Source organism: Anolis carolinensis, chromosome 6 (assembly GCF_035594765.1).
Source record: "Anolis carolinensis isolate JA03-04 chromosome 6, rAnoCar3.1.pri, whole genome shotgun sequence".
NCBI classification, from domain to species: domain Eukaryota; kingdom Metazoa; phylum Chordata; class Lepidosauria; order Squamata; family Dactyloidae; genus Anolis; species Anolis carolinensis.
Window position 1 is genome coordinate 29605436 of NC_085846.1, and position 14061 is coordinate 29619496.

General features: G+C 44.3%; 1 protein-coding gene across 1 annotated transcript in view; it reads right to left on the reverse strand.

The window, feature by feature from the left end:
* Nucleotides 1–13841, reverse strand: part of LOC100555613 (inactive phospholipase C-like protein 2) — a 57319-nt gene extending 43478 nt beyond the window's left edge. The window contains exon 1 of the mRNA XM_003222588.3: nt 13486–13841. Within this exon, the coding sequence (XP_003222636.2) occupies nt 13486–13674 (189 nt within the window). The 5' untranslated portion in view covers nt 13675–13841. The remainder of the gene's footprint in view (nt 1–13485) is intronic.
* Nucleotides 13842–14061: the final 220 nt, after the last annotated feature.

Here is a 14061-nt window from a genome sequence, read left to right on the forward strand (position 1 = left end):
ACCTGGGGAGATGGGGCAGGATACAAGAATAAAGTTGTTGTTATTATTATTATTATTATTATTATTATTATTATTATTATTATTATTATTGTTGTTGTTGTTGTTGTTAGTTAGTCTCTAAGGGGGGTCACTATGCTAGTGTGCTTGACAGTGATGAACTTGTCGCACACATATACAACTTTATTATTTCACTTATGGAACCCCGGTGGCACAATGGGTTAAACCCTTGTGCTGGCAGGACTGCTGACTTGAAGGTTGGGTTGCTGATTTGAAGGCTCAAATCCAGGGAAAGCATGGATGAGCTCTGTCAGCTCCAGCTCCTCATGCGGGGACATGAGAAGCCTCTCACAAGGATGGTTAAAAACACCAAAAATCCGGGTGTCCCCTGGACAAAGTCCTCACACCAGAAGCAACTTGCAGTTTTTCAAGGCGCTCCTGACATGAAAAAAAAATCCATTTATAATTTTGCCCCTTCTCAGAGAGATCAAGATCAAATGGGTTATAATGGTGAATCAAAAATTAATTCCACAATAACACTGTACAACAGCACTACATTCACGAAATTTCAATTTTGAAGAGGGATTTGATATCTCTGGTCCAAGTGCAAAGTTTGCGAATATTAATATTTTTTGGACTACACTCAATAGGATCCACTATGGATACTGCCTACTGTGGTTGCGAGATTTTGGAAACTATAAGAGAGAAAACAAAGTTGTAAAGCTATGTCCAAGTCTTCTTGATCCAGGGCATTGCACTTCCCTAAACGTCACTCTGGTTTCTATGAATAGATTGCTCAGCTGTCCCAGCAAGGAGGCTTAGGTGTTTCTCCTCAGCATGTTGTCTAGACCTCCCTATGGTCTCTTGTGTCCTATCCAGATGCATTTGCAAAGGTTACTACCCACCCACCATATTCTGAATACACTCTTAACAATGCACTGGACTATCCTCCCTGGCATTGGGGACCAGCAAGCCCACTCGATCACCTGCTATTCCTATGTGTGGGTGTCAGCCTTAAAAAAAAAACACTTGCTACTGCTAGAACAATGTTCTAGCTAGTTCCTTTTTCTCCCAGGTGCACAAGAAAAGCCTATCAGGCGTGGGGAAGGGAGAGCTGGGAGGGCTGGAACACAGCCCACACGCCTCGTATTAATAGCGCCGGAGCAATCAGTGCTTAAAATAGGCTGCAAGGAGCAAAGAGGCGGGTCTCGGGTGACAGCAACCTATTCTGGAGATGAGCAACGGTGACGCAACAACAATTTAAAAGCCTGCCTTTAGAAACATGCACATCTATCGGGGCACCTCCATCAGAACTGCCGGTGGACGCCCACCGAGAGGTTCAGACCCTCCAGATTGGGTAGTTGCCGGGTAGGAAATTATACAGGGAAGATAATCTGGGGAAGGAGGCTAGTTAAAGCAAGGCAATATATGGGGACACCTGGAGCAGAGCCTCAGCAGAGAAGTGCAGCACATGGGTCTTGCTATGATTCATCCACCTATCACACAGGCATGCATAAGGAGATTAGTGTGAGTTTGTACATATGCACACACGAGGTTTCCAGGTCACTCAGCTGTCCTTGGATGCCACCTTTAAGACTAAAGATATCTTGCTTTCCATCCTTAAAAGGATCTCTAGTTGAAAAGATTCTGCCAACCTAGCAGTTCGAAAACATGCAAATGTGAGTAGATCAATAGGTATCACTCTGGTGGGAAGATAACGGCGTTCCATGCAGTCATGCCAGCCACATGACCTTGGAGGTGTCTACGGACAACGGCGGCTCTTTGGCTTAGAAATTGAGATGAGCACAACCCCCAGAGTCGGACATGACTGGACTTAACGTCAGGGGAAACCTTTACCTTTAGTTGAAAAGATTTCCATTTGGGGACCAAGCACTTACTCTCTAGGAAGTAGGTCTCAAGTTCAATCCTCAACATTTCCAGTTAAAAGGATGTGGTAGCAACTGATAAGGGGGAAAAATATTTTAGTCTGATGTGTTGTCGAAGTTATTTGAAAAAACAATTAAATAATATTTAAAATTAAAACGATTTAACTATATTTAAACATTCACACTTGCCTCCAACAGACAAGAGTTCTTTCTCCAACCCTGAACATTCCACAGATGTATAAACCCTACTTGCCTAGTTTCCAACAGACCTCACAACCTCTGAGGATGCCTTTCATAGCTGTGGGTGAAACATCAGAGGAGAATGCTTCTGGAACATGACCAGACAGCCCAGAAAACTCACAGCAACCCAGTGATTCCGGCTATGAAAGCCTTCGATAACACATATGTATTAAAAGACAGGATAGAAATAAAGAACAACACACCATTAAAACCCCATTGCAATAGATTCCTACAAATCAAAAAGATGTTCTTCACGAGGTCTGAGTTGCATGTACTGTAGTTTGCAAGCTACACTTTCACGACTTTCTGCCTGCTGAGATCTTCAGTTAAAAGGAGCAGGGAGCTCAGGAAAGACCTTTGTCTGAGACCTTGGAAAAGCCACTTTCAGCCAGGAAACCCAGCACCCAGCCAAATGGATGAAGGGACTGACTCAGCATAAGGTTGCTTTCGTATGCTCATATTTAAACCTTTCATTTTTTTCCAAATTCATTTTTAGACACTAGGCATAAACTCGCCCGGTCTTCTACACTCTGCCTTTTATTTTGCTCTCTGCCGCCGCAGTCCTGAATCTATAACTGTGACTACTGCAAATAATAAAAATACTGTAATTCTTGTTTTCCTACATGCACTTACACACACACGCATGCACAGAAAAGAAATTTTGGATTAAGAACATTTGCTTTGGAACATTTCCACCCACTCCATTTATTTCATCTTTCGAACCAGGCTAGCTGTGAGCCTTTCATCTGACTCAGCATGTCACCCTCCCCAAAGCTGCAGACCCCCTGATGTGTTTGACTAAAATTCCCAGAAACTCCTGGCCATTTATACTGGAGAGGGACATTTTGGAGCTGTAGCCGGACACATCTGGAAGGCATCTCTAGAAGGCGAGAGGACACACTGAACACAAAGTGTCTAGATCTCTATTAGATTTATTCACACAGATATCATCAGATTGTTGACTGTTAAAGCCGTAGATCTCAATGGACCATAAAAGACTTTGGGGACACTCTTTTTGCACCACTCCCAAAGAGTTACCCCAAGTTCAATCAAAGATGCCTCATTTGCTTCAAATGTTTCAAAGGATAGTATCTGCCATTGTGAATATCAGCTTCGGTCTAGAAATTAAATATGCTAAAATTGAAGTTGCCATAGAACAGCGTTGCTCAAGCTGGGGGTCAGGATCCCTCAGGGAGTCGTGGGGGGGGGGGTGTCAGAGGGGTCGCCAAAGACTGTCAATTCCTCCCAAATCCCTCCAATATTTTTTGTTAATCCTGGGAGTTCTGTGTGCCAAGATTGGTTCAATTCCATCACTGGTGGAGTTCAGAATGCTGTTTGATTGTAGGTGAACTATAAATTCCAGCAACTACAACTCACATATGTCAAAGTCTAGTTTCCCCAAATTCCACCAGTGTTTACATTTGGGCTTGTTGAGTATTCATGCCAGTTTTGGTCCAGATCCATCACTGTTTTGAGTTCAAAGCATTTTTTGGGTGTAGGTGAACTACAATTCCAAAACTCAAGGTCAGTACCCACCAAACCCTTCCAGTATTTTCTGTTGGTTATGGAAGTTCTGTGTGCCAAGTCTTGTTCAATTCCATCGTTGGTGGAGTTCAGAATGCTCTTTGATTGTAGGTTATCTATAAATCCAAGCAACTACAACTCCCAAATGACAAAATTAATCCCCCTCCCCGATCCCACCAGTATTCAAATTTGGGTGAAACGGGTATTTGTGCCAGATTTGGTCTAGTTAATGAAAATACATACTGCATATCAGATATTTACATTACGATTCATAACAGTAGCAAAATTACAGTTATGAAGTAACAACGAAAATAATTTTATGGTTGGGGGTGACCACAACATGAGCAACTGAATTAAGGGCTGACAGCATTAGGAAGCATTGAGAACCACTGCCATAGAGCAAGAGGACTACAATGGCCAAATCCTTAAATACCATATTCCATAAAATACCAAATTCATTGTATCTTCAGTTTCTATGTATATATGGATAATGATGAAAGCTGATAGGAAGAAAAGCAACTCTTTTGAAATGGTGTTGGAGGATAGTTCTGTGGATAATATAGACTGCTAAAAAAGACAAACAAAAGAGGTCATACAATAAATTGAGTCTGAACTTTGGACATAAATGTCATATTTTGGACACAAATGCACAATATCTAGCCATATAAATGAAAAGGATCTAAGGGTCTCAGTGGACCACAAACTAAACATGAAACAGCAGTGTGATATAGTGGTCAAAAAAGCCAATTCAATTATGAGCTGCATCAATAGGAGCACACTGTCCAGACTGAGGGAAGGCATAGTGCTATTCTGTATTAGTCAGAGCCTACCTGTAATACTGTCTCCAGTTATTGCCACCACAGTTCAATGAAGGATATTGACAAGCTGGAGAATGTCCAGAAATGGGCAACCAAGAAGACCAAAGGTCTGTAAGTCAAGCCTTATGAGCAATGACAGAGGAAGTTCATTATGTTTCGCTTGGAGAAAAGAATCCTGATAAATGACATGATAGCTATCGTTAAATATCTGAAGGGATATCACAAAGGAGATGGAGCAAGCTTGTTTTCTGCTGATCTAGAGATTAGAGCCAAAACCAATAGACTGAAATTACAGGAGAAAAGATTCCAATAAATATTAGAAAGACCTTTTGTACCGTAAGAGCTGTTCAATAGTGGAATAGATTGCCTTGGAGGATGGTGGGCTCTCCATTTGTGGAAGTGTTTAAATATAGCTTGGGTGGGTCTCTTTGGCTGCACATTCTTGCAAGCAGGGGATTGGACTAGATAGCCTTTGTGGTCCCTTGGATTCAATATAGTCAGAAATCGAATCTAGTTGGAAAAAAAGATGTTTACTTTTTGGGAGGAGAGCAACGACCAACCGTGTTAAAATAGTGATGAGTAGAGACATCACACTGGCAACGAAGATCCGCATAGTAAAAGCAATGGTATTCTCCGTAGTAACCTATGGATGCGAGAGCTGGACCATAAGGAAGGGTGAGCAAAGAAAGATAAGACACTTTTGAACTGTGTTGTTGGAGGAAAATTCTGAGGGTGCCTTGGACCACGAGAAGATCCAACCAGTCCATACTCCAGGAAATAATGCCTGGCTGCTCACTGGAGGGAAAGATATTAGAGGCAAAGATGAAATACTTTGGCCACATAATGAGAAGACAGGAAAGCTTGGAGAAGATAATGATGATGGGGAAAATGGAAGGAAAAAGGAAGAGGGGCCAACCAAAGGTAAGATGGATATTATTCTTGAAGGGGCTGGCTTGACCTTGAAGGAGCTGGGGGTGGCGAGTGTTTGGAAGATGCAAACAGGATAATTGATAATGAGTATTTTGTAGTTCTCTCATTCATAGGATCACCATAAGTCAAAGTCAACATAACAGAAGATAACAACAACATGGCCAAAAAATTGGGGGGGGGGGGATGACAGGATGTTTTAGAAAATCAGATCAGTTCTGACTAGAGATTGATGATTGACTCCAGAGCTGCACTAAGTTGGAATTGGGAGACACTCACATACAATAAATAAAGATAAATATTTAAATGCATAAAGAGGTCCTTCATATTTATTATTATTAAACATGATAAATTGGAATTGGTGGACAACCATGTCCCCCATATCCCAAATTCAATGGCCTACAAATGAGATGTCTCTTCAAACAAGTTCCTCCTCTTTTAATTGCTTTTCCCAGTTTGCTACTGAAATGAGATTTGCCAATAAATTTCAGTGGTACAGACAGAAGTGGGAGCTTAGGAAGGCTAGATCAAAGCAGGAGCTCTTTCATACTATGTAGTGACAGCACTATGATTCCACTTTCACCGCCATGGCTGCACCATGCAATATCCTGAGCTTTACAGTTTAGTGAAGCATTAGCACTTTCTGGTTGAGAGGCCTAAATGTCTGTCTCAAAACTGCAAATCCCAGAAATCCATAGGATGGTTAAAATGCAATCATAGTGATATAACTGCCTAGAATAAAAAGGACCTAGGACTTTATGGGTGGGGAGACGAAACAAAACTCCAACTCTAGAAGTTGCCCACCTCAGGATTAAATCAAACATACCCAGCAAGTGTTGTTGTTGTTGTTATCATTATTATTGCCAACAGGTGATGATGATGATGATAATAATAATAATAATATTTTTTTTCGTGTCAGGAGCAACCGGAGTTGCTTCTGGAGTGAGAGAATTGGCCGTCTGCAAGGACATTGCCCAGGGGATGCCCGAATGTTTTGATGTTTTACCATCCTTGTGGGAGGCTTCTCTCATGTCCCCGCATGGAGCTGGAGCTGATAGAGGGAGCTCATCCACACTCTCCCCGGGTGGGATTCGAACCTGGCAGCTTTCAGGTCAGCAACCCAACCTTCAAGTCACAAGGCTTTTATCCCCTAGGCCACCGAAGGCTCCAATAATAATAATAATAATAATAATAATAATAATAATAATAATAATAATAATAATAATAATAATAGACAACAGGTGGAGCCCTCGGTGGCTCAATGGGTTAAACCCTTGTGCCAGCAGGACTGCTGACCAACAGGTCAGAAGTTCGAATCCAAGGAGAGCCGGTTAACTCTGTCCCTCTGTCAGCTCATGGGGGGACATGAGAGAAGCCTCCCACAAGGATGGTAAAACATCAAAACATCCAGGCAACCCCTGAGCAACGTCCTTGCAGATGGCCAATACTCTCACACCAGAAGTGACTTGCAGTTTCTCAAGTGGCTCCTGACATGGAAAAAAATTGCCAACAGGTATTCTTGCCTTTCTTATCCCTCCAGGAAAAGATATGTCCAGGGTCCAAAGTCCCTCACTACTAAGAGCTGTCCTACTCTCATCATGGAAAGGTCACATCCAAGCTAAACAACTGGCCACGTGAATCGACTGCCTTGACCCTAACTGTTCAGGGAATATAGCCTTGGAACACTTGCTTTCTGGTAAACAAGCCATAAATAACCTGAGGGAACCCAAGACTGCCGCATTGTGGGTGGGTGTGAAGGGGGAGGAAAGACAACATCCCTCAAGGATACAGGCACCCAAAGACATCTGGCTGTCCTCACGGTGTGAAGCTTGGCTTGACTGCAGGATTTCCAGAAACTATCTGCCAGGTTCTTTTTATCATGCACCTGCTCTTTCCTTATGAAGCAAGGCTTAGTCTGAGACACCTCCAATTAAAGGGACTGAACCTGGAGAAAGAATAGGTTCAGCTGCTCTGGGATCTATGGGGATTTCCCTTTACAGGCACTGCTGGGGAATCTCAGGTTCTGAGGTTTAATTTGTCCCAAGTGAGCTCCCCGATAGCCACATCCCTTTTCTCATGGCACCATCATTTTGTAGATGATCCATTTTTCTGCAGGTAATTTCTCAGCATTGTGTCGTAGTTTGAGTGTTGAACTATGATTCTGCAAACCAAGGTTTGAATCCCTGCTCACTCACGGAAACCCAATTCACATTCTCTCAGCCTCCAAGGAAAGCAATGGCAAACCCCTTCCAAGCAGTCATGCAAGGAAAATCGTGTGACAGGACCACCTTAGGGTCGTCATGAGTCAGAAACAACTCCAAGGCACACAACAACAACAACAACAATTATTTCCAACTCAAATGCCAATCCTAAGACTTTGATACTGACCACAAGAGCTCTCGAGAACTTTTCTGGATATGAATGCAGCCTTCAGGATGAAAACGGTCCACCAACGTCATTTACAAATATAACTGGCCACCAGTGCAGGAACGAGACAACCTACATTTCCAGCAAGAGGGTCGGCCTTGTTGACTTTTAGTTTGATTTAGCATGAGCCTGGACAGCTCAGAAAATGCCAATGGGAATTTTTCAGGACTTTTCTCATGAACTCTGGAAAACAACCTTGTGGGAAGAAGGAAGATGGACATGCTGGCTTGCCAATATACTGTGGGAGGTTGGGGCTTAAAGAGATGGCCAAACCAACCCATGGGGATTCCTCTTGCAAGTTACAAACAGAAAGCTAGTCTGAGCAGACCTTGAAAAGGGATTTATTTTTGTTTTTGTTTTGCACTATAGCTCCCAGAATTTCCCAGACAGCATTATTAGTGCTTCCTGAATTACTGTAAAAGATGTAGTCAAATCAACTTTTCTAAAATAGGAAAGAGGGAATGCTAGTCTATTGGCAGCCTTGGTTCCCATAAAACAGGTATAGAGAAGCCATGGCCCTCTGGGTCTTCTATAAGCCCCAGCCTGCATGATTAATATGTGGGAATAATGGGAGGTGTAGTCTTATAAAGAGCACAGAGCTTCCTTAGTCTGACCACAAGATCTATCTGACATAGTCTCTCCACTTATAGTAACTGGTCAACATGTGCCAGAGAGATAGCAGCCTCAATGTGAAGAATGACATTAAATATCCTTGCACTGAGAGTCTATGTAATAGTTTGGTGTGTTGGACTGGGACTCTGGAGATGAGGGTTCGAATCCCAGCTCATCCATGGAAACCCACTAGGTGAGTCATCTTCTTTCAGCCTTGGAGGAAGGCAAAAGCAAATGTCCTCTGAATACAGATTGCCAAGAAAACCCAAACTTTAGCATTGCCATACATCAGAAAAAAAATGGAAGGAGCACAACAACAAATTCTTGCATTCCAAGTATAGTGATCAGGAATCATTAATTATTCCTCTCTGGTCCTATGTTTACACTCACAAAGACCATGTATTTACAATGAACCAAGTCACAGATGCATGCTGCATAACATATTTATGAAAAATTTAATGATAACCACTGCATGTGTGCATAGATCACCGCTACCAACTGAAGTTTCACTTCTCTTCACATAGCATCACCTTCAGCACAATACTCCTCAATCAAGGTAATTCACGCATTCAGCTGCCAGGCTTTGCTTGGCATGTCACATGTTTGGTCAAGGCTAGCCTGATTCATTTTGCAGCCTGAGGCAAAGAACAAGATGGCAACTTTCCCATCAACCATATACTGAAGATGACCGGAGAGAGAAATCAATCTTCTTCTGACTCTGGGCATGGACTGCATCTTCTCCCGCAGTGGGATTCAACATGGTGGTTCATGGATTAGTGCTGGTGGGCAAAACTGTTAGCTGCTAGTCCACGGCAAGTTTTCAGGAAAGAAACAGTTGTAGCCAATGGGGACAGATATGGATCCTTGGCACATAGAGAACAAAAAAAGACAATCTTTCCCCGCATCAAATAGCCAAAGCAGCATGGCTTTACTGTGCTCGAAGACAAGCAGATCCTATGTAGCTCTCTCCTCCAGCATCTCTCTGCCACTAGGCACTCTTCTACTATCTAACAGCAGGACTGGCACTTCCTTTGGCACCACCTAACAATCCTCTGCATAGAGGGGCTAAAAGAGCCAACATGTCATAGTGGTTGGAGTACTAGAGTATGAACCAAGACAAGTATTCAAATCCTCTCTTGGAAATGAAAACAACCTGGGTGAGCTTGGGCAAGTCACACATTCTCAGCCCCAGAAAGCCCTCTGATGGGGTTGCCTTAAGGAAGCCATAAGTTATAAACAACTTGAAAACATAGCATGGCAAGAATGACAAAAAACATACATAGAGTACTACTCTGTAGCTGACGGTATGGGCATTCAAATCCAGGCAGGCAAGTGCAAGCAGCAGTAGAACAATAGGAGGATATTAGTTCATACAATCGAACAACAATGGGAAGATATTAGTTCATACAATTCATGCAAATCCTGAGTCGAATGGTGACTGGTAGCTTCTCTCAAAGGAAATCCACTATGAATTCTGTTAAAGGTGCTGTTTTAAAAAATACACACAAAGGTCCCTTCCACATAGCTGAATAAAATCCCACATTATTTGCTACATAGCGGTGTGGACTCAGATAACATCGTTCAAAGCAGATATTGTGGGGTTTCCTGCCTTGATAATCTGGGCTATATAGCTGTGTGGAAGGGCTCAGAGACATATGCTCAGAACTTGGATAGCTCCTGCTAGTTTTGGACTAAAACCTGGACCAGATCCATTGACAGGGAATCCACAAGAGCTCGAGAACTCTGCAGAAATGATCACGAGTGGACTGCTCCAAGTTCACAAACCAACACAATAATTTAGTGAGATAAAGTCATGTAACATTGGCTCATAATGGGGTACTATGATGTCTACCCTTTATTGGTCCTGTTCACACATGTTCCTCCTCATCACCGTTGCTGAATGCAACAGCAAAGCACATTGACTTGCACATGCAGGCAGGTGGTCAACTTAAATATAAAAGATGTGATGTGCCAATCATGTTGAACAATGCTTTTCAGAAGTTGGGTTGCACAGTCAATTGCCCAACCCACATGGAGATCGGCAAACGCTCAATGCATGTGTGAACTGATCTTTCTGAATTGACTTTTGACTCTGGACCCAAAAGAAGCAAAAGAAAGAGATGCTAACTGGAATTGGAGACCACTTTTCAGAACGCCAGCAAGGGACAGCAGGAATGAAACTGTTTTTTTAAAATATCAGTGATATTTAATTCTGTTTTAATGTTTGTAAAGTTGTAGATTTTTAACTGTATTGAAACTATTTTAATGTAAGCCGCTTTGAGTCTCCTTGTGGAGAAAAAAGTGGGTATAAATAAACATAATAATAATAAACATAATAATAATAATATTAATAATAACAATAATAATAATAATAAAGAGTATTGCAAGGGCCTGGATACTTGCAAGGAGTTGGCGGCTCCCATGTCAGGGGTCAGTCATTCCACCTGGGGGTTTAGTCAGCACTATCCAAAGTTTTGAATTCTAAAAACAGCTTCTTCTTTTCTTTCTTTTCTTTCTTCTTCTTCTTCTTTTTTTTTTTTTACAGAATTTGGACCAAAACCCAAACGCCAATCAAAGCCTAACCAATGTAGGAAGCAATAAATTGACACTGAAACCCAAACATAGGTTTGGAACCTAACTCAAACGTGAATCAAAGCCCTGCTGATAGGGAAGCAATATATTGACACTGGAACCCTACAACAGTGTTGTTGTTGTTTTTTAGAGGGTTGTTGTGTGGTTTCAGGGCTGTATGGCCGTGTTCTAGCAGCATTTTCTCCTGAAATTTTATCTGCATCTGTGGCTGGCATCTTTGGAGATTTCTTCACAGTTTGGAGCAAAACCCAAAGGTGAATCAAAGCCCCATTGAAGGGGAAGCAATAAATTGCCATGGGAATCCTAGAACAGTTTTTGTTGGAGTTTGGAGCAAAACCCAAAAGCGAATCAAAGTCCTGCCAATGGGGAAGCAATAAAATGCCGGGTTGTTGTGAGTTTTCCAGGCTGTATAGCCATGTTCCAGGAGCATTCTCTCCTGACATTTCACCCACATCTATGGCAGGCATCCTCAGAGGTTGTGGGGTATATTAGAAAAACTAAGCATGGAAGATTTACATATCTGTGGAAAGTCCAGGGCGGGAGAAAGAACTCTTGTCTGTTGGAGGCCAGTGTGAATGTTGTAATTAATCACCTTGATTAGCATTGAATGGCTTTACAGCCTCAAAGCCTGGCTGCTTTCTGCCTGAGGGGCTTGCCAGCTTCATGGACTGGTTTCTTCTTGCCTGGGGGAGGGGGGGAATCCTTTTTTCGGAGGAGTTAGCCCTTGATTGATTCATATCTGGAATTCCTCTGTTTTCAGAATGTTGCTCCTTATTTACTGTTCTGATTTTAGAGTTTTGTAAAACCGGTAGCCAAATTTTGTTCATTTTCATGGATTCCCCCAGCCAAGATGAAGCCAGGACATGAATCTGGCAAGGCCATTCAATGCTAATCAAGGCAATTAATTACAACATTCACACTGGCCTCCAACAGACAAGAGTTCTTTCTCCCACCCCGGACTTTCCACAGATACATAAACCTTCCTTGCTTAGTTTTTCCAATATTCCTCACAACCTCTGAGGATGCCTGACATAGATGTAGGCAAAACGTCAGGAGAGAATGCTTCTGGAACATGGCCATACAGCCCGGAAAACTCACGGCAACCCTACTGCTTTAGAGTTTGGACCAAAACCCAAAGGCAAATCAAAGCCATGCAGAATTCAAAACGATCTCAACAGACTAGGGAAATGGTCAGAAACTAACAAAATGAAGTTCAACAAGGACAAATGCAAGATACTCCACTTTGGCAGAAAAAATGAAATGCAAAGATACAGAATGGGAGACGCATGGCTCGACAGCAGTGCATGTGAAAAAGATCTTGGAGTCCTCGTGGACAACAAGTTAAACATGAGCCAACAATGTGCTGCGGTGGCTAAAAAAGCCAATGGGATTTTGGCCTGCATCAATAGGAGTATAGTGTTTAAATCTAGAGAAGTCATGTTAGCCCTCTATTCCGCCTTGGTCAGACCACACCTGGAATATTGTGTCCAGTTTTGGGCACCACAATTGAAGGGAGATGTTGAGAAGCTGGAAGGTGTCCAAGAGGAGGGCGACTAAAATGATCAAGGGTCTGGAGAGCAAGCCCTATGAGGAGCGGCTGAAAGAGCTGGGTATGTTTAGCCTGCAGAAGAGAAGGCTGAAAGGGAACATGATAGCCATGTATACATATGTGAGGGGAAGTCATAGGGAGGAGGGAGCAAGGTTATTTTCTCCTGCCCTGGAGACAAAGGTTTCAAACTACAGGAAAGGAGATTCCACCTGAACATCATGAAGAACTTCCTCACTGTGAGAGCTGTTTGGCAGTGGAACTCTCTGCCCCGGAGTGTGGTGGAGGCTCCTTCTTTGGAGGCTTTTAAACAGAAGCTAGATGGCCATCTGTCGGGGGTGCTTTGAATGAGATTCTCCTGCTTCTTGCAGAGGGTTGGACTGGATGGCCCAACTCTATGATTCTATGACCACCAATCAAGCTCCACTGCTGAGTGTGCTGCTATGTTGACTAAGGGCAAAGACAAAAATGGCCAGGATGCTTTCTGGAATGTAGAGTACCCAAGCAGAGGCATCCCGGATGACATGAGGATGGAGAAACAGGGCGCATTTGGGGAAGAAGCAGAGTGGAAAGCCAAGGCAGGGCCCAAGAAGCATCCTGCCCACTCAGGGACCTGTGGCTTTGGGGAGGGGAGACCAGGGAGGCTGGAAGGAGCTGCACAGATGGGTGGCCCTGGAGCTGAGATCGGGAAGGTCGGCTGAGGACAGATGGGGGTGCCTCTCTCTCTCTCTCTCTCTCTCTCTCTCAATCTCTCCCTTTCTCTCTCTGTGAGTCTGCTGCCAAAGCAGGAGATTAGCGACCGCCACCAGAAGGAAGGCTTTGCGGAAGATCTGCCCAAGGAGCCGGAGGGGATGCCAAGGGGAGTGAGTGCCCAAGGGCGAGGGAAGCCGGGGAGGAGGGACAGAGGGGGACCCACCTTCATGATGCCGGCGGCGGGGGCGCTCCTGGCCTCCCTTTCGGAGGAAGGGTCTCGGCTGCTGCACGCCGTGGCCGCTTCCTCGGCTTCTTCCTCGGGCTCTCCGCCTCCTGGGGGCTTGCGGGGGGCGTCGTGGGGCCCGGGCCGGGGCGAGCCCGAGGCGGGGAGTCCGGGGCTGCCCTCCGCCATGCCCCCCGGGGGCTCCCAGCAGCCGCACCGGCCCGGACCCGACGCCGTGCCCAGCGCCGGACCCAGAAGGAAAGAGCAGCGGCGGCCAAGCCGGGGTGTCTTCCCAGGGACGACGCTCTCGATGCTGCTGCTACTGCTGCTGCCGGAGTGGAGGGATGGGGGCGGGAGGGGCGGGGCCAGGAAAGCCACGCCCCTCCCCCTCCTCCTCTTCATCAACGCCCCCTTACTCCCCCACCTCCCCCCCCAAAAAACCCTTGTATGTTCCGCCTTTACACTAGGATTACTGCCAGTGCTCGAGGTTAGCCTCAAAGCCACTGCATGCTCGCCTCTCTGTTGTTTGTTTGTTGTACTCCCAAATTTCTGCCATGCCCCTGGACTCCAGGCGGC